Raw genomic sequence first — 20,364 nt, forward strand, 5'->3', positions numbered from 1 at the left:
GTGGGTGCCTTTGCTCAAAAACGATATTATATATAGTTAAGTCAATTATGTTTTGATAAGTCTTTTTTAAAAGGAATAATCCAGGTTCAAAACAAGTTACGCTTAATTTTCAGCACTTACAATGGAAGTGAAAGGAGCCAATCCGAAAATGTTAAAATACCCACTGTTACAAATGTATAGCTACAAGATGTAAACAATGTAGGTGTTAACATGATTTTAGTGTCGCCATGACGATGAAACTCCGTAAACCTTAAAACTCTAGAATGATGGTAAAAATTACGATTTAAACAAATTTATAACTCAAATAATACTCACATTCTAACAAAAGAATTAACATAAGTGCTTTTATAAAAATATAAGATTCACATTTCTACCTTTTTAAAACCTTTAAGAAATTGGCCCCACTCACTTTTATTGTAAGTGCCTCACTGTAACCTCGATTTTTGCTTCTTTTTTGTGAAAGAAAATGAAAATTCAAGAAATTTTTTTTTTTGTGGTAATCAACATTATACCACAAATACTGTTGAGCTGAACTTGTATTGAACCCAGAATATTCCTTTAAGACTTTTATTTATTTGATATTTGATAAGGAGTAAATTGTAAAAGTAATGTAATCTTGAGACTAAAGCCTTTGTTCAATATCATTACTGCAGTACAGTGATGACTGAAGTGTGCAATCTGTTGCGTAGGGTGATTTTACACGAACAGGAGAGCGAAAGTTGGCGGGGATGATGAAGGATGGTGTGAACTCAGCTAATCGTTACTATCTGAACCGCTTCAGAGACGCCTACCGCCAGGCCGTCATCGGTGAGAATGAGAATGTTGTAATATGACTCGTTATGTATTCAGTTTGATCCATATTAAATAATCATACAATAGGCCCACTTAATTTTATCTATACCTTATCTTTCGTGAATCTCTGCTTTTCCCAGACCTCATGATGGGCCTTCCAGTTACGGAAGACCTGTACTCCATCTTCAGCAAAGAGAAGGAACATGAGGAGAAGGAGAGCCAAAGAGGAGCTCAGGAGCAGGTTAGCTTTCTGCTGCAGACATACATGCAGCTACTGCTGCCTGAAGATGAGAGGTTCCATGGTGGCTGGGCCCTTATAGACTGCGATCCAAGGTGAGATACTCTACATTTCACTAATCTTTAGCAATGCTTAGATCTAATTTTAAGCACATTGTATGTAAAGCACATTTGTTAGAAGACACAATACTACAAAACTAGAAGCGGTTTTGTAAGTGTATCTTAAAAATGAACTGTATATAACCTTTATTATTGAGCTTGATAACAAATATAAAAAATATAATCATTTAAATAAAATGATAAAACTACTGTTAATATAAAAAAATGATATTCTTAGTGTACTCTTCCTCCTACAGTTTATTGTCAATGGCTCAGAGGTACTTGTTTATATGTTGTTTTTTTTCCTGTTTGGTTCTATAATAATTGTGTGGGTGAAGGAGGCTTGTTTCCTCAAATCTTTGAAGCATTTGTTGGTGGCAGGTCATGGTGTTGAGTGATCGATGCCTAAAAAGCAGTTTCTGGTTGGGATGGAATTTTCTTCTGATGTTGATCAAATCTTTGTAAACTGTCTGAGGAACTCTGACCACAATATGTGCAATTCCATACTTGTTTCATTGTCTTTGTTTTTATATACCAAGTGTTTAATGAGACTATTCATGAGCCAAGATTTTTTATTTTATTTTCAAGAGTTTGACTGTTCAATATGCTGTTTTTTTTCTCTTGTAGTCTAATAGATGCCACACACAAAGATGTTGATGTTCTTCTTCTTCTGTCCAACTGTGCATATTATGTAGCCTAGTAAGTGCATTTCCTCAATGCTTCTGAATTAAATAAGTAATAATCCATTCCCTGGCATTGGTTGAGTAACACCATTCCACTTTGCTTTTGCAATTTAGCTATGATGAGGAAGCAGACAAGGTCAACCAATACCAAAGGCTCAGTTTAGAAGGTCTTGAAAAGATTGAAATTGGTAAGAGCATATATAGTAGATAAACTTGTCAGCCTCAGTGGGCTGAATTTATGTCCTATTAAATCAAATATTATGTTGTGATTGATTGATATCATGACAGCAATTGCCAATGTTGATTTTTTTAGGCCCAGAACCTACTCTGTTTGGAAAGCCTAAATACTGCTGCATGCGACTGCATTATAAGAATGGGGAGACAAGTGGTTACTTTCATACACTGAGAGCTGTCACACGGAATGCAGAGGATGATGGAAAAGGTAGGGGCTTGTGTTGGTATGCCATAATTTGTATTGGCTCTAGTTCAAGTTTATTCCCTGCTAAAAAAAACAAAACAAAAAAACAGCATAGCTGGTCATGGGATACTGGTGTTCCAACAAGATTTTTTGATTGGCTTATTAACCAGTTAGTTCTGGTTTTGGTTAAAGTTTTGCTGGGGAAAAATATGGCTATGCTGGTCCACCAGCTAGACTAGCATCAAACAAGCCTTAACCAGCATAAACCAGCCTAGACCAGCATGGAAATTGCATGTTGGTTAATCCAGTCTTTTTAGCAGGGTTGCGTAATTCTGTGATTGACATTTTGGGTTAAGTTGGTACAAGATATTACTTGTCTCTCTATGCTGGCACAACTTGAAGGGTGGTTGTGTTGAATTATTGATCCTTTCTTCGGCACTTGATGGATTGTTTGCATTTCAGACACACTCCAGTGCATTGCGGAAATGCTTCAAATTACAAAGCAAGCTATGGGGCTTGATGTCCAGGTCATTGAGAAGAAATTAGAGAGGTAAAATCTTGTTTATGGGTTGCTTAAGAGAACTTCATGGTTATTATTTGATTTGAGGCTACAAATTGCACTGGATGCTTGGTTGTTGATAAATCTTGCTTTGATTAATTTGTCTCAGGAGACACAGTAAACCACATGAGGATATTATGGGAATACAAGGAAAAGCTGTGGACCAAGTCTTTGGGTCTGGTTTGGCTCAAGGCAAAAGCTTCCTCTTGAACAAGTTCTCAACGCTAAACCAGAAAGTGAAGCAGACAAAGACCAACGTCAACATGGGAAATTTCAAGCCTTTAGGGAGACTAGGGACCTTCTCGAAGCCTGAGGTGAAAGTGAACTTCCTAAAGCCCAATTTGCATGTGAACCTCTGGAAATCTGACAGCAGTTTAGAGACTTCTGATGCCAATACTGGTTCGGCAGCCCTAAAAGACCTTAATGATGAACATTGTGAAGAGATCTCCTCTGATTCTGATTCCTACCACTCGGACGAGCATCCATGCTCAGGATCTCGGGAAAACGTAGACTATGTGCTTCCAAGCTGTGGAATTGTAGCATCTGTACCTCGACTTGGCAGTCGCTCACAATCTATTAGCAGCATTGAGCTTGCAGTCCCCTCTGTCATCCGAGTCACAGGCTGTGATAACAAGACTACAGATAACTTGTCAGTTGGCCTAGATGACCAGTCTCCTGGGGCAGCCTCGGAGGCAGAAGAAGCCATTCTGATTGACTTTGGGACACCTATTGATGCTTACTGCCACCAGTTCGTCTACGATGCCAAGACTAAAGCAATAGAGGTGTTTGAGGAAGTGGCAGCACCACCCAAACCGCAAGCACCTCACGGTACCAATTCCCCCTCAGCTCCAGATGCAAGGCTAGGTTCTTCACATTCTCAACCACAGCTCCCTCGACCATCTCAGCTCGAGGTGAACTCCTCTGTTCCTGGGGGGAATCTCCTGAGTGTCCAGCCTCCAGGCTCTGCCACATCATGCGGGTCACAAAAAAGTCTGGAAGGTAATATAGGACCCTCGCCAGCAGACAGCAATGGAAGCCGTGTCGTTTCTCCCTTTGCTAAGATCAGGAGCTCCATGGTGCAGGTGGCAAGCTTGACCCAGACAGGACTTACGCAAGGAATCAATTTCGCTGTAGCAAAAGTTCAGAAAAGCCCAGAATTAGATGCTGTCAATGAAACTCAAGAAAATGAATTGAGAGCAATGTTTACACAGTGCCAGACTAGGATAATTCAGATATAGTTCTGTTAGCAGATGCATTTTTAGTGTTAGATTGTGACTTCCAGTACAGTAACGGTAGCAAAATCTCACAAAACTGAACATTAATTCACCTAATGTCACACTCGTAATATCCCCTCCAGCTCACCAAACCAAAGTTTGCAGCCAGTGTTGTAGTATGTAGTACATCTAAGGACATGTCCACACTAAAATGTTTTTCAGTTGAAGACGCATTGAGTTTGCTATGTCTACACCTCTCATCCTCACAGAATTTTCGAAAACTCTCTCTAGTACCACTTTCTCCAGAAAACGATGACATTAGGAACCAAAAATGTATTAGTGTGGACTTGGCCTAAGATTACCTTACTGTGCCCCTGAGTCTACGTCAAATCCTAAACACATCTGTATATTGCTGGTTTGCATGTTAAGAAATAACTCTTGAGGTAGACTAAGGCAGGCAATATTTATTGCATGTCAAGACCCAAGACCTAGATTTGTCATGTGTGACCCCATTTGTGCAGTGCACTTGTTTGAATTCACTGGCTGTTGTAGCTATAACTCAAACCTTTCGAACTAATAACCACATTTTAATATCTATCAGTGGGCAGCTTAATATTACGCATTAGAAAAATGGACCGTAAAGTTACATTATTATACGGATATCTTTGATGTGGTGTTTGTCATTTAAAATATACCAAAATAGAACCAGAATAGTTGTGTAGGACCTGTGGTCAAATTATATTATTCAAAATGTAAGTATTATATGTAAGTACTATATCAGTTTCCTTAGAACTCTCCAATTAAGATGTTTATAGACAGATAATTTTTTATATGCTCTTAAGTTTATGACAATGGCTAATGGAAAGAGGAAAGAGGCCACCTCCCGTTTTTGGGCTCTGTTGATGCAGTCATGCAACCTAATTAGTCAACTCTGTCCAATGGGGAAACCGTTGTTTCACAGAGTTAGCAGAGGACTAAAACAGTTATTTATTGTCAGAAGTTTTTTTGAGGTTATACAAAAGCATATGTCTTAAAATATTAAGTTTATTTCATATTTTGAGTTGTAAGTGGTGGGATAAAGTAAGAGTGGTCTGTTAATATCTTAAAATGCTCTGCTTAGACATACTGTAGGGTGAACTCCATCTGCAAAGAGGACCTGTGTCAAATACCTGTTAAAACCTGGTAAATCTGTTATTTGCAAATTCAGATTGGTATTCAAATATACAAATGTACCAAACAAATCTAAAGTTATAGGACTTTAGATTAATATTTGACACAGGTCTGATGCAAGGTAGCCTTGACAGTTTTTGCACTCTTAAATGGCAAGAGCAAGCCTTACCAGATTATTAAATGCAAGTCTACCTTCAGATTACTGATATTTTCATTCAACCCATTCCGGTTATATTTATGTTTTGTCTGCGGTGTAGATATTATGTATTTATGCCATGTCTTTAGATAATTCTCTCTGACTTGTAGGTCATTCTGTTTAAAATTATTGAAGTGATTCAGATTAGATCATCATTTGAGGCTGCCATACCTCATAAATTCTTTATGCAGAAAGAACATCAAGCCTTACTGGACTATGTCCAGTGAATCCTAGATTAATTATGCATTAATTAACAGAATTTAAGTGCAAATCCTGTGGGATTGGGGGTTTATTGATGTTTGGGTACTTAGGTTCTAAGAAAGTCTTGAATAGTTCAATATCAGACTAGCATTACAATATTAAAAGGCCTGCCTCACACACTAATCTCATGTCCTAGCCAGTAATTATGACTATGAAGATCATATTGGCTTCTATGGGAGACTTATCAGTTCTATGGTCCACAGGTACTTTTTCAAACATCTATCTTTTTACTCATCTTTCTCCATCATATCTACTCTAGCACAGACTGTATGTACTGTGCAAGGCAGTGGGTTACACAATGCTGTTGAAATCCATACACACACAGACAATTCTGAGGCTGGTACATCATTTTAAAAACCCTCCAAGATAAGAACTGTCTGTGCTTTAATATATGGCGGCTGTTATGCAATACTGAAAAATACAGTATTGTAGGTTTTGGCAGTAAGACATTTTTTTTTTTTACTATAAGACAGCATGCACTGGAAACATTCTTCTTTGGCTGAGGTTTGTGCAGAGAGTTCTTGAATCAGTACTTACGATAAACATTCATCTTGTTTTGGGTGTGGGTTAGATTGTTTTCGATCATGTATTTTTATTTTTTTTTCTATGCATAAAAAGTTGCACTATCCTTGTGGTTGTTCCCTAGTTATTTATCACAAAGTGCTTTTGAATTCACCTTTTCATTTTCATTTTTGTAACTGAACTGACATCTCATTTTGTATTATTTTGTCCCACATCCATTTTTGTTTATGAATTTGTCCATAACTTTCACATCAAGCGCATTTCCAGTATCTTTCCATTTTCCATAAATGTTTGTGAATTGTTTCCATCCATTGTAACCAGCTTTTTATTGCAGATTATTTATTAAAAAAATAAATAAAATAAAAAAGAATTTAACACGCTTATACCCCAGCATTTCCTATGTTAAAAAACCTTAACTATTGTATAAACTGCTGTATTTTAAAATGTTATGGGATGTATCTTTTTTTTTTTTTTTTTTTTTTTTTAAAAGTAAATAATTAGAAGAAAATGTCATTTGATTCATTTACAAGTTTGATTAGCACCTGATTATTGATGATTGAATGACTAGAATATGCTTCCATAATTTTCACTTCTGGAACAATGTTTTCTTTAAGTACTTGTAGATATCACTTGAGAATTGTTTTCCAAAGGATTACAAACGTGGTAAGCATGGCAACCTCTTTTCCAAAATGTGGTTCCTCCCAGAGAAGACCTTTTAAAGGAGTATTTCACCCCAAAATATAAATTAATCATTTACTCACCCTCATGCCACATTTGTATGACTTTATTTTTTCTGCAGAACACAAAGATTTTTAGAAGAATATCTCAGCTCTGTAAGTCAATACAATGCAAGTAGATGGTGACCAAAACTTTAAAGCTCCAAATGCACATTAAGGCAGCATAAAAATGATTCATAAGACTCCAGTGGTTAAATCCATGTGGTCTGAGGCGATCCAACTAATATCCAAATAAATATGAGTCTTTTTTTTTTTTTCACTGTACATTTTGCCAAGAGCTAAATGGTGCTAGGAAGTAAGCTTGAAATCATGATTGCCAAGGAGACTGCTGATGTCAAGATTTATAGTAAAAAGTTAAGGGAGTTATTTTTTTGGTCTGTTTTGCTTCAGAAGAGATGGACTAAACCAGGGGTGTAAAAGGTTCTCAGAAATTATACTTAAGTGAAAGTATGGATACTGAGTGAACATTTTACTCAATTAAAAGTCCAAGTATCTAGCCAAAAATATACTTGAAAGTAAAAACGTATTTATTTTAAATTGTACTTAAGTATTAAAAAAGTAAAAAGTAACATTTCTAGCTAGAATGAAATGGAGGAGGTTGTGTGAGAGAGGATATTGTTAAATTCGATTGGTTTTTACTGTCTCTGACGACTGTCATATTTCTCCCCCAGTGGCATTTGCAACCTGATCATAGAATCATGTTACAGTAACTACATTTTTGCAAAATGATTACAAAATGTTGTATGTAACATGGCAATTTCCTGGTGGAATGAACACTAGAGACGCTAAAACAACAATGACTTTTATCCCCTTTCACTCAAATCACAACTAAAACAGCAGATTATCAGCTCATAAACACTTTTCGCTCTGTTCCCACACAATGCTATCTTATGACATCTAAACACTTTTACTATAGCTCATGACACATTTTAACATTTGCATTACACAACCAACTACAGTACATTTACCAGCTTGTTTGAATGTGATCAAATTTTGCAGTAGCTCAACTAATAGTGTTGCATATGTGATGCAAAGGACCAGGGTACGAGTCCTGAAGAGCATGCGAGTCGACACAAGAGCCGAAAGTGTTATAGAAGCACCACAAAATGACATGGTTGCTTCATAAATTGTTTTTCATCTCACATTTGCTTTTTATGACACTATCGGTGAGGTTTAGGTTTAAGACATTTCACTTGCTTTTAGCAGCACACAATGGACATTTAACTTCCATTAAATGTGTAATGAATTACATAATTAGATTTTGCAAAAACTTTGCCACAGTCACACAATGTTCATTGCATGGGAGAAGGCACTCAATTGCCATGTCAGAGCACCCAGCCCCTTGAAAAATAGAGAAGATAAAAAATAAAATAAATAAAAATAGGCTTTAAAGAACGTTAGTAATGTTGTTGGTTTTGTGAATTGTTTTTTGAGGTTTGCTACCAAACCTTGCTGTTGAGCAGATGGATGAATTCAATAAAATGTATAAAAAAAAAAAAATTAAAAAAAATTCTCCCAATTTGTAATGCCCAATTTCCACTACTTAGTAGGTCCTCATGGTGATGTGGTTACTCACCTCAGTCCAGGTAGCGGAGGACAAGTCTCAGTTGCCTCTGCTTCTGAGACCGTCAATCTGCGCATCTTATCACATGGCTTGCTGTGCATGACACTGCAGAGACTCACAGCATGTGGAGGCTCATCCTACCCTCCACGCCCCATTGAGAGCAAGAACCACTAATTGCGACCATGAGGAGGTTGACCCATGTGACTCTCCCTCCCTAGCAATCGGGCCAATTTGGTTGCTTAGGAGACCTGACTGGAGTCAGCACACCCTGGATTCGAACTCGCAACTCCAGGGGCGGTAGTCAGTGTCAATACTCGCTGAGCTACCCAGGCCCCAATAAAATGCATAATATTTACTCAGATTCCATTATTTTTATCATCATGATCATTGCTGGTTTTATAGTTATTATAATAATTCATAGATGTAATTTAAATATGAATGCAAGTGTAGAAATAAATGTAGACAATTACAAAAGCATTTTGTTTTTATATTAGGGGTGTAACGGTTTATCGTGGCACGATGCATCGTGGTTCAAAAATGTAATGTGTGGAGATGGGATGTTTTTAAATTTGTTTTATTATTTTAGCATCTGTTCTATCCAATACACACAACGTCCTACACCTACGTAACACGAGCATACAAATGGAAATCGCTTTATTGGCACAAGGTGCTCTAAAATACGATTGCACACTAGCAGCCACATATCTACTATATATAACGCTAAATATTATGTACAATAATATGGGGGAATATATTCCTAATGTCAAATGTCATGTCTAATTTGATTATACCAGTAAATTATTATTTAACTGGATAAGCATGCACTTCCATTAAATATGTATTTTTGAAAGGAATATTTAGATGTAATAAAAGACAATACTATTTTAAAAGAGAAATTTTAATTTAAAATATTTTTAATTTTGTCATCAGTGACAGTGTGTAAGCAGCATATAGTATGTATCTAACATAATTCCATAATATTAGCTAATATTTCCATTTGGTACAGCATGAGGGTGAGTAAATGATGAAAGAATTTTCATTTTTGGGTGAACTATTCCTTTAATAGCATTGAGATAAATTGTAATAGATATTTTGCATTCAGATGTGGTGTGACTGTTTTGTGGCTCCCATAGTCAGACTATGAAATGCAACACTAAACAGAGAAGAATGCTCTGGTGTTACATTTCAAAACACCACATTAACATGTCAGCTTGGGCACTGTCTTCGTAATACAGCCTTTGCCATGTTTAACAAGGAAATCATGCAATCGCACGGTTTATGCATTTGGGAAAATGACAAGAATCCCAAATTCTTATTGTTACATTGACAATATATATAGAATTACACTAGGTTATCAAAACTTTATTTTTCTTTAATACCCAGAAGTGCCAAGTGTGTAATTATTTGCAGTAAGGCAGTTATACTTTGTCATACATCTGCATTTGCTTATGTTAACAAATTTAAAAACATTTGAAGCATTGTATAAAAAACAATTCCCTACTTAACCAGTGTAAGTTTTTACCCAAACGTTTAAAGTAAAAAAAAAAACAAAAAAAAACCTTGAGCTGTACAATAATCATACACCATATGAAAACATTTTATATTTTAACCCAACATATTAACAAGTATGATAATCCTTTAAGTATTTGCAATAAGTAAAATATTTTAAGGCTCATTTCCATTCAAACATTTCTGCTGTTGTGTTCTACTTATTCTCAAGGCCTCCAGCTGCTTGGCTTTCATCCAGCCATCTCTTGAAAGTGTGTTCTGTCCATGACTTAATGACAGCAATCTAAAAGAATGAGAACACACATTGGCCAAATCCCAAATCAAAAACAACATTTAGTTGTTGAATGGGTAACAAATGTTTACAGAAACTCCCTTTAAGTCTTAAGTTGAGATATGACAAAATCTAGTAATGATCTAACTGACATTTATGAGACAGGATGTTTTTGTGATATGGCCCCTGGAAGCAGTTCAAAACCCACCTTGCAACAACCAGCAATCTATGAAGGTCTTCTGCAGACATACTCTGTGGGTCATCTTTACGCATGTCTACAAAGTCCTCTTCCACTGCCTATAGATCAAGAGCACAGTCAGTGTGTAAGACAAGTGCATAAGACAAGAAAATATACTGGAGAAACTCAGCGCAAAAATGTGTATACATCTGTCACATCTGACCTTTGTGATCTCATCAGAGATGGTGTAGTTTAGGGCACGTGCTACGCTCAGGTAGATGCGGTATTTGTTTAGATGAGATGGAATCTGTGCTACCTGCACTGCACTCAGGTACTCCACAAGGTTAGGTGGATTCAGCATGGGTCGAAGGTGGACCTGACAGTCAGACTGAGAAAGCAATCCGAATCAATAAATGAAAAAAAATAATAATAATAAATAATGGTCGCAAAGACACCATTTTCTTCCACATTAACAATGCCTTGCTAATGTCTCTTATGTACTTGCATGAAGGCCTGTGTTTTCAAAAAAGTTTCCCTACTACTCCCCCTATTTTCCATTGGTTGGACAAACAGATAATCCTGCCCAAAACTCACAACAATGGTTAAGCCAATGTTACTATAATAGGCTGGTTGGGATGCTCAAAGAAACAGAGAAATGTTTTGATAGTACCAGAGAGCCACAGTGTTTACACTTTTTGGTAAAATCAACCAACAAATGGCTTACTTCGAGTTGTCTCTGCGTATTAAACTGGGACAGGCAAAAGTATTTTAACATCAAAATAATTACACACATCACCTTTAAGTGACTGGGCTCAGATTTTTAGAGTTCATTGAAATGTCAGAAGCTATTACAAAAGCCACAAACTATTCCTCAACAAACCTAACATTCAGGTGTCTTTTCAAACTTTGTATCACTGTAAAAATACTTTGTGGCCAGCTTTGTGCCATTAAATAAGTGGCCTGTCCTGGCCTCTCCCTCTAATGTCCTTGTGATAGAGTTGCAGCCATGGCAACTAGAGAGCTGACGTACAGGAATAGCACAGCACATTCCACAGGATATTAGCATCACACTGAAGCCACGATTAGATCCCAGCCAGGGAGCTGACGACGACTCTGTGGATTGCAATGGAAATATCAGCCTGTCTCGATGAAAACAACAACTCCCATCCTTATGCCAGTCTCCTGGGAGTGACATTCGACCTAACATTTTCACCTGTTGGGAATTAAAGGGATAGTTCACCCTCATAATTTACTTACCCTAGTTCTAAACCAGTATGACTTTCCTCCGTGGAACACAAAAGGTTATGTTCGGCAAAATGTTAGCTTCAGTCACCATTCTCTTTCATTGCATCTGTTGTCAATACAATTGAAGTAAATGGTGACTGAGGCTAACATTCTGCCTAAAAATCAGGGACCAAAAATGAAATGTTTTTAATTTCAGTTCATTCTGAGCAAAAACTGTATTTTTTCTGGTTCCGGCATTCCACAGCCTCCTTTCCAAATGTTAACCGATTAGAACAAAATATAAGAACGGTTAGTAACATTCTTTTAAAAATCACAGTACTCTGAGCCAAGAGGTGGTTGAAATACCAATTGCAGTGTTGCCAGATCTTGCAAGAGAAACAAGCAAACTGATCTAGAAAAACAAGCCCAAAATAAGCCACATGCCTCAACCAAAATAAGTTAAAATAAGCAATTACATGTTTTCCTGTGTGGTGGATTTATCCGCTAATCTTCAACATGTTTTACACAAAACAATGCTTTTCGAATGAGCTTTGGAATGAGTATATGGAGTTTACTATGATATAAATTGCTGTTTTATAAGAGAAGACACGGATCATTCATTTGTACGGTTTCCGCAAACGGTGACTTACTGTCGTAACACGCCAGTTGACCGTTACGCTCGCTCCAATGGTAAAAACGTGAAGGTTGTTATCAGTAAATCTCTCCAGTGAGTCAATAATTCTTGTCAAAAAAAAAGAAAAACAGTATATCACTGAACTCTAGATTGCAGGAATCACTTTGTTTTCCTTTTTTATTGTGCAAAAAAAAAATAATAATTTGGTATATGTACTAATTATACATAGTTGTTATAAAAGATCTTCATTCAGAGAATGCGACATCCACAATGGGCAATTAAAAAATGTGTGATGCAGCAGTTTCCTTCAGGATCAAAGCACATGTTTCATTTTTTCAGGCAACATGAAAGTAGTGTAGTTCCAAAAATTGACCGTGATAAACACTTTGGCATCAAGAAAAAATTATTGGAACAAAATTAAGCAGTTGTAACAGTCAACATTTAAAAATAAAGTTTTCACTTCGCAACAATTGAAAATCACTATGTTCGTGTTTTTGGTTACATTCGGCAAAAGGTTTTGTTCCTTGAACCGTTTATAGTCCCTGCTAAAAATCTTAATTTGTGAGTGAATTATATGTTGAAAAGGGCGGGGTCACACTGATCTTGTGTGTAAATATGTGTGGTTGATATTTTTAATAATGAGACACAAGTGAAAGAGACTCAGGCCTAATGTTCTTACCGGGAGGAGAGAACGGCCCTCGGATGCAATAAGCACGTTAATATTGCAGGGGAATTCCATCTGGTGGTAGTTGAAATCGTAATCAACCTTCTGCCAGGAGATCAGGTTCCCCAGAGCAGTGATGTTCCGCACACCTACACCAAGAACAAACAGTGACACAAGGCTCTGTGCACTATAAACAACATGCAATAAACGAATGCAATTGCATTGCTCAGTTTTGTTCATTCAGTCTAAAGGGAAATGCCAGCTGCTGCTGCAGTCCTTTTATTAGAGACACACCCCTCCTCTGAAAGAGGCTGAACTGGTTTCAATTGTGTACGGTCAATATGCTAAGTTTAATGATGTTACAAATACAGAACTCAAAAGATGATACACATTTTAAGGCTACTCACAGATATTCTCAACTCAAAGACTAACAAGGTCCATGTATATTTTTGTATGTTTTCAGCCATTTAAGCATTAAGAATCCCCTTCCAAGTGTACATTATATATACATAAATAAATACATGAATATCACAAACATAAGTACCACACCACAGTAAGCCACTTTCTGGCAGATACCACATTTGTTGCATTTATGTCTCCTATTTAGCACTCTTTTTGTCTGCTGCTACAATCAGTGCTCTCTCACCTGTGGTGTCCAGTTGGCCCTGTTCCAGCTGCGTCTCATCCAGAAACAGGGATGTGTTATTGGCCAGCTGAAGAGTCCCACTCACCAGGCGGTTAGCCGTGTAGTCTTTCTGGGGCACCATGCGCTGGTTATTCATATTATGCAAGCTCATACATAAGCGGTATGACTGGCAAGAAAGGTAAAAGAACAGTTTACAATTCTTTATAGTACTAAAGCTAAAAAGAGAGATAATCAAGTAATAGAGTTGATAACGAGTGTAAGTAACAATGGTACATTGCTACCTTACATTACATATGCAAACTGCAGTATTAAAGGAATTAACCCCAAAATTAAAAACTTAGTTCATAATTTATCAAAGTGGCTCAAATGTTCATGAGAGGACTTGCATCGTTTAGCGTTAAAAAACAATGCAAGCTCTCGCATAAAACACGCATGCCACTATGAACAATCTTCTCTCGTGCACTCAAACATGCGACGGAGATCAAGATTTTAATTGACAAAAGACTTATACTTTGGGTTGTTTCTCACTAAAATCTATCGTATGCATTAAGACGACTTGGAATATGACACAAGTTGCATGGACCACTTTTATAATAGTTTTGGGTACTTCTTTAGGCCTTATCCAGTGCCATTGTATTAAAAAGGCGGACCGAAGAAAGAAAAGTCACAGGTTTTGGAATGACATTAGGATGAGTAAAGTGACAGAACTTTCATTTTTGGGTGAACAGTTCCTTTAAACTGTTTCTATAATTAAAGATCTATTTGTCAGAGCTGTGGTGCAGTGGGCTGCACAGTTGCTTAGGACATAAGAGCTCTTCGCTCATGGGGACACAGGTTCAAGTCCAACCTGAGTCATGTCCTGATCCTGCTCCCCCTCTTTGAACCCTACTTTCCTGTCTACACTCCACTGTCCTATAAATAAAAGGCAAAAAGCCAAAAATTTAATTAAAAAATAATAATAAGATCTATTTGAAGGTCTCAAAAAGCACATTCTTGAAGACTTACAGATGGCACAAGCTGTTGGATGACCTTGTAGAGATGCTCTGTGTATGGAGTGCTACGAGGACAGCCACTGAGATTGAGGGTAAATTTGCCCAAAGGAAGAACATCACGTCTGCTATATCTAACAAAAATAAATTGTGAAACCTCATGTGTTGTCTAAAGCACGGGGTGTTTAAAGCAAAAAAATAAATAAATAAATATCTGGAAAATTCCAAAATATGGAATATAAACATTTAGTACATTTAACACTTAAGAGGGGTCATACTTCAGACACAGACATTCAACAAAGACACTCTAGAAGTGGAATGAAAAACTTACACATTGGAGATAAGATGGAGAATGAGGTACTCTGCAGCAAGTGAATCTCCCAGCAGGACATGTGTGAAGTACGTGAGCAGCTCTGCTCTGACTGCTACCAATTCCCCAAGAACACTGGTTAAATCTGAGGACAGCATGCATGCACACGCACACAGACACACACAGACACACAGACACACACACACACACACACACACACACACACAACCAACACAATGACAAATATCCGGACAGCAACGTATACACTGTACATCATGTGCCGGGATTTTGAAGGGCAATGTCTTACAGTCTCCGTTCTCCTCTGAGGCACCAGAGGGCAGTAATGGGTTGTTGTGCACAAGGGGCTGGGCATATAGCATGTGCAGTCGTGGTACGAGCGACGCTGGTGGGCTGTGGACTCTTTGCTCCTCTACAGTCTCCATGCCTTCTGTGGGATCCAACAGTGAAGATGTCTCTCTGAAAATATGAAACAATATTACACTGCAATTGCAGAGAACCTCGTACAAGCGTCCAAAATTAATTGATAATTACCTCTCATCTGCAATCACGCTCAGTGCAGGGTCCACAGAGAGAATGCCAAATACTTCTAACATGTCATTCAGTTTGAAACTGTCCCAGTCCTCATATACCTGCCAATTACAGAGAACAGCCAAGTTGGATGACTGTCTATGTGTAGGTGTGGAACAATTCAATGCTGTGAACCATCATATTACTGCACGTAAATTACAGTATTAACATGTGTTGGCTTAAGACAACTTGATTATAGCGTTAGTCAAAGAGCTTGTATTAAAAATGACATATTATAAAAAAATTAAACAAGAAAACAATTTCATTGAGTATTTGTCGAAAAGATGGTTTACAAGTTTAAGATTGAGGAAGAGTTGAGTTAAACCTTAACAAGGCAGGCTGGGCCCTTCTCCCCAGGCAAAGGGAAGTTGAGATCCAGACTGGAGGTGCAGTGTGAAGGTGATGAGTTATGATTGGGGGCTTCTGTCTCTTGACGCTTCGACTCCATGTTGCCATGAGAATCTGCAGAACTCTGAGCTCCTGATCAAAGACAAAAAAAAAAACAAAACAAAAAAAAGCCACATGAGCCAGTATACTAGCAACTTTTGAGAATATTCATAACTTCTGCATGATTTTCCCTGTCATTTATGATTTCTGAATAAAGATAAAAATAAAAAAAACACACATAAACAAACAAAAATCAATACAAAGATTGCACCTAGACGAGCAGTTTTCTGGTGATTAAATATTTTAGTCAAAGACAGGTTTACTGTCATTTTTAACACACTGCAGGCAATGGTTAAGAATGAAATATAGTTCCTTCAGGAAACACAGTGCAGATATACAATAAACATTAACATGCTGTAAACTTAGCAGTAGTGAAACGAGAAACGAGCATATAGGTTTACATTCATAAAATACATTTCCATGAAGTTTCCATGACTTTTAAAGTCTTAATGAACTTCAATGACCATTCCAGGCCTGGATATAACAATTGTAAAATTCCCTGATATTTCCAGGTTTCCAATGGCAATGAAAACACTATTTTCCATCCCTTACCTATAAGCTACGTGTCTACATACTCATTAAAATAGTGGATTTTGCCGATGCCGATAAATAAGGTGGTGGAAAAGGCTGATAACCGATTAATTGGCCAATCGTTTTTAAATAAAATTTATAGTAAGAAAAGTTTAAGAAAGTTTAACATTCTATAACCGGCACAGACATAGAGGCTACAAGATTCCAAAAAGAATAAAATCCTAGATGCAGTTTATTGTACAACCAAAATCCCAATAAATACTAGAACAAATGAAGATTTGGAGCATAACACGGAACTATAAACAAGCTTGAAACACACTTATACTGGGACTCTTATTTTGAAATTTCAGAGACTTGGCTCCATTACAATGCTCTATATTCAAGTAAGATTTTTATAGCCTATATACAGTTTTCACCAGATTGAAGACTTTGTATATACATTTCACCTGATTTCACCAGGTTTCTTCTTCTTCTTATTATTATTATTCACAAGATATGAAGTTGGAGACACGATGCATGTGCTGCTGATAGGGCACGCTTCCATATAGTCGCATTTTTCTTTTCCAGCCTTTGCTTCAAATTAAAACACGACTTAATCAAAATAACCAACTCTGCATTGAAGTGAGGCTAAAAATATGGATCAATATTTTCAGTCAATGAATGTTTTTATTTCACCTCAAGAGGTCGCTGTTATACTGTACAACTAAGCCAATCTAACTGTAGAATCCTCCAGCTCTGGCAACAAAGGAACACAAAGGGGGAAAAAAATATTGGCAACTATTGGCATCGTTTTCAGCGATAACCGATAGTTCCAAAATAGCAACTATCTGCTCCGTTTAATCTGTAAAACCGATATATCGGTCTTCCTCTACTTAATTTCCCTCCTACCTTGGTTGGGATCTTTCATCTGTTGCGGCTGCGTGTCCATCTCATCATCCTCCTCGTAGCTGCGCTTATGCCGATACGGGGCATAAGAAGTGGAGGGCTCCACTCGTGCCTGACTGGAGCCTGCATAGCTGTTCTGAGCCGTTAAAGATAAATGAACACTATGTTCAATCATGCTGATCAATCAAACATTGAAGGGAAAATTAAAATGAACCATGAATAGAAGCTCAGATCATCTAAATTGTATACAAGACAGGTACTGACTCCATCTAAAGGATATTTCCTTCACCCATTGAGATTCTCCTGGGATGGGGATGCAATAGAAGGTCTGTCTCTCTGATGTCACAGTGTTACTTGAGTTAAAGTCCACCTGCTGATGTTTATTTAAATATGTGTCACTATTCAGCATAATCCAAAACAAATGACGTAATTTTACCCATATTATTACAAAAACGCATGGCACTGGATGTATGCTTGTGTTAATCAGGCGAATATTTACTCACCCCACACTCTGTTACATCTTTGTACTTTCCACATTTCAACAGCTGTGGGCAAGGACATTCACAGAAATTATATTGAAAAACGCAAACAAAAGCAGTTGACTCCTTTTGTTATGTACACCATTGTGTTTTAAAAAAAAAAAAGAGACACACAAAAATGCACTAAATGGCATATCAAAAATACTTGTGCAAAGGGGATTCTATTGGACAGAGGTTAGAACGACTTACTTTGGAGTTTGTTGTGGGATCATTCATCTCATAAATGCCCATGAAAAATTCTGGATCGAACATATCCTGGACCATGCAACGGAATTTCACAAGGCTATTAGGCTTGAGATAGTGCATGGGAACATCATTCAGGGAAGGAACCTAGACAACCCAGCAGACAAAAAGATCAAGTCAAACAGGTGCATTATTTATCTGATGGCCATACAAGCTTCTTGAATAAGAGTGACTGATCCCTTAATAACATACTGGCTAATTATAATTAAAGGTGAACTCAGCAATTTTTCCCCATTAAAAACATTTTACTCCTAAAGAAATGAATTGTAATTTTGAAACATATGTATAAAATCATGACCACTCACATAAGATGAGGACTCTAGTCATATCAGTAACCTTATAAAAGCTGTTTTATTGTACATGGGGCAGGGGCGCCCTCATGGGGGCTGCCATTTTTGAATCACTTGACCAGCTGTATACTACTCACTTAATCTCAGTAACCGTCTTGTTATTGGACACTTTCACTCTTGGATTAAATTAGTAATGGCTGATTGTGAACAGTGAATTTCTACAATGGCATCTGTAACTGAAAACTATTGATTTTGAATGATGCTGCATCCACACCACTAGGTGTCACTGTAAGTCCAAGATGACGTGAGAAAAATGACATGCACCTTTAAAACCAATGACTATTGCACAGCCAGTACAACCCCAACGTATTCAAACAGCACAATTCTGAAAATATCATGACAGATGTCAGGGGAACTCGTTTACTGGATAATGAAATTGATGTTGATCTTTTAAAACAAACCACTCCTTATATACTCTAAACATGTGCACACAAATTAATTTACTTCTGAAAGCATATAGCATAAAGCCTTTCATGTGTGTTAATATACCAAAAATTACAAAACAAAGAAGCTTTTGACAGGTACCCATGTGTGAGCGTCGTTTTGTTTCAGTTTCTCTTTGAAGTGCTCCACCACTTTCTTCTCCCAGTCTGGACTTGAGTTACTTTGGGCTGAATGAATGAGCACAAAAAGTATAATACATTTTCTATAAGTTTCAATAGTTTATGCATGGTTGTTTACATAATTCAACAACAATGATGGCAAAGTTATTTTTAATAGGGCTAAAAAATGTATACTAAAAGTAATGAATAACTGGTCAGTATAAGTAAAACCATGCCACTAATAGAACTGAAAAGCATGACAAATCATGCTGATCACATGCTCCTCTCTAACTGCATCTAAATACATTAGTAGAAAACAAGCATTTTGACCGTTGCGTCTTACCAAACATGCCATCAACAACACCCAGTGGGTTATTGATCCAATCATTAACAGTAGGCATCGCTATTGGATTTACAAAACGACAAAAGTTAAAACTAATGTGCCTTTGAAATGTAGTACAATTAGCACGTTCTACAGCCCAGCACCACACAATACACCGTGGCGGGAAAATTGCGTCATTACAAATTACCATGTGACCTGGGCGCACGCTCTACGTTATGCCGCACGTAATGTGAAGGCTAGACAGAAGATCACCGATATTTAAAGTGGATCTACTCCAGGAGCCAGAATAACAAAAAAATATGAACTTTGCTTAAGAAAAAGGGATTTATTACATTTTCATTAATATCTGTATGCAAAAATTTGAAGATTGTTTCGTTTCCCCCAATGTGTACATTTGTGTTTGTTTTTTTTGTTTTTTTGCACAATAAAAAGGAAAACAAAGTGATTCTTGTGATCTAGAGTTCAGTGATATACTGTTTTTATCTGTTTTTTGACAAGAATTATTGACTCACTGGAGAGATTTACTGATATAACAACCTTCACGTTTTTACCATTGGACCGAGCGTAACGGTCAACTGGCGTGTTACGACAGTAAGTCACCGTTTGCGGAAACCGTACAAATGAATGATCCGTGTCTTCTCTTATAAAACAGCAATTTATATCATAGTAAACTCCATATACTCATTCCAAAGCTCATTCGAAAAGCATTGTTTTGTGTAAAACATGTTGAAGATTAGCGGACAAGCGGTCAGATAATTAAGTGATGAGCTGTTTCTTCACAAAAGCAGTTTATTATGCACACTGAAGAATCTCTTACATAGACATCCATTAAAAAACAAATAGTCTCTGGTCTCCTCGCCAGTGTATCGCTCATTTAATGTCTATTGGTCCGCCAGGTTTTGCATTGCTTTGTAACCTTGTAGGCTCCTTGGTAGAAGGGCTCTGGAAATGGTACATGAGTGTGTTGTCTGGAGGTGTTGTTATTTATTTATGTATTTATAAAATGGATAGTTCTGGCC

At 37.2% G+C, this 20,364-nt stretch overlaps 2 protein-coding genes across 5 annotated transcripts in view; one reads left to right on the forward strand and one right to left on the reverse strand.

Moving 5' to 3' along the window:
* LOC127414027 (phosphatidylinositide phosphatase SAC2-like) overlaps positions 1 to 10,010 on the forward strand; it is a 36,568-nt gene extending 26,558 nt beyond the window's left edge. For both annotated transcript variants that reach the window (XM_051651676.1, XM_051651677.1), the window contains 7 exons: positions 690 to 807; positions 933 to 1,125; positions 1,756 to 1,827; positions 1,926 to 1,999; positions 2,125 to 2,253; positions 2,692 to 2,779; positions 2,898 to 10,010. In XM_051651676.1, the coding sequence (XP_051507636.1) occupies positions 690 to 807; positions 933 to 1,125; positions 1,756 to 1,827; positions 1,926 to 1,999; positions 2,125 to 2,253; positions 2,692 to 2,779; positions 2,898 to 4,026 (1,803 nt within the window). In that variant the 3' untranslated portion in view covers positions 4,027 to 10,010. The remainder of the gene's footprint in view (positions 1 to 689; positions 808 to 932; positions 1,126 to 1,755; positions 1,828 to 1,925; positions 2,000 to 2,124; positions 2,254 to 2,691; positions 2,780 to 2,897) is intronic.
* Positions 6,219 to 19,511, reverse strand: LOC127414028 (mini-chromosome maintenance complex-binding protein). Of its 3 annotated transcripts, none has more exons than XM_051651680.1 (16): positions 19,346 to 19,511; positions 18,986 to 19,071; positions 18,057 to 18,197; positions 17,832 to 17,873; positions 17,608 to 17,698; positions 17,332 to 17,460; positions 15,791 to 15,945; positions 15,430 to 15,527; positions 15,185 to 15,354; positions 14,899 to 15,022; positions 14,584 to 14,701; positions 13,579 to 13,744; positions 12,948 to 13,081; positions 10,634 to 10,798; positions 10,441 to 10,529; positions 6,219 to 10,244 (listed from the first exon to the last, which is right to left on the reverse strand). In XM_051651680.1, the coding sequence occupies exons 1-16, from the start codon at positions 19,401 to 19,403 to the stop codon at positions 10,118 to 10,120; spliced, it is 1,893 nt and encodes a 630-aa protein (XP_051507640.1). In that variant the 5' UTR covers positions 19,404 to 19,511; the 3' UTR covers positions 6,219 to 10,117. The 3 variants fall into 3 exon arrangements, with proteins under 3 accessions (XP_051507640.1, XP_051507641.1, XP_051507639.1); XM_051651681.1 differs by having other exon boundaries at positions 14,584 to 14,695; positions 17,608 to 17,701; XM_051651679.1 differs by having other exon boundaries at positions 17,608 to 17,701.
* Between the last annotated feature and the right edge of the window lie 853 nt (positions 19,512 to 20,364).

Source organism: Myxocyprinus asiaticus, chromosome 23 (assembly GCF_019703515.2).
Source record: "Myxocyprinus asiaticus isolate MX2 ecotype Aquarium Trade chromosome 23, UBuf_Myxa_2, whole genome shotgun sequence".
Classification (NCBI taxonomy): Eukaryota; Metazoa; Chordata; class Actinopteri; order Cypriniformes; family Catostomidae; genus Myxocyprinus; species Myxocyprinus asiaticus.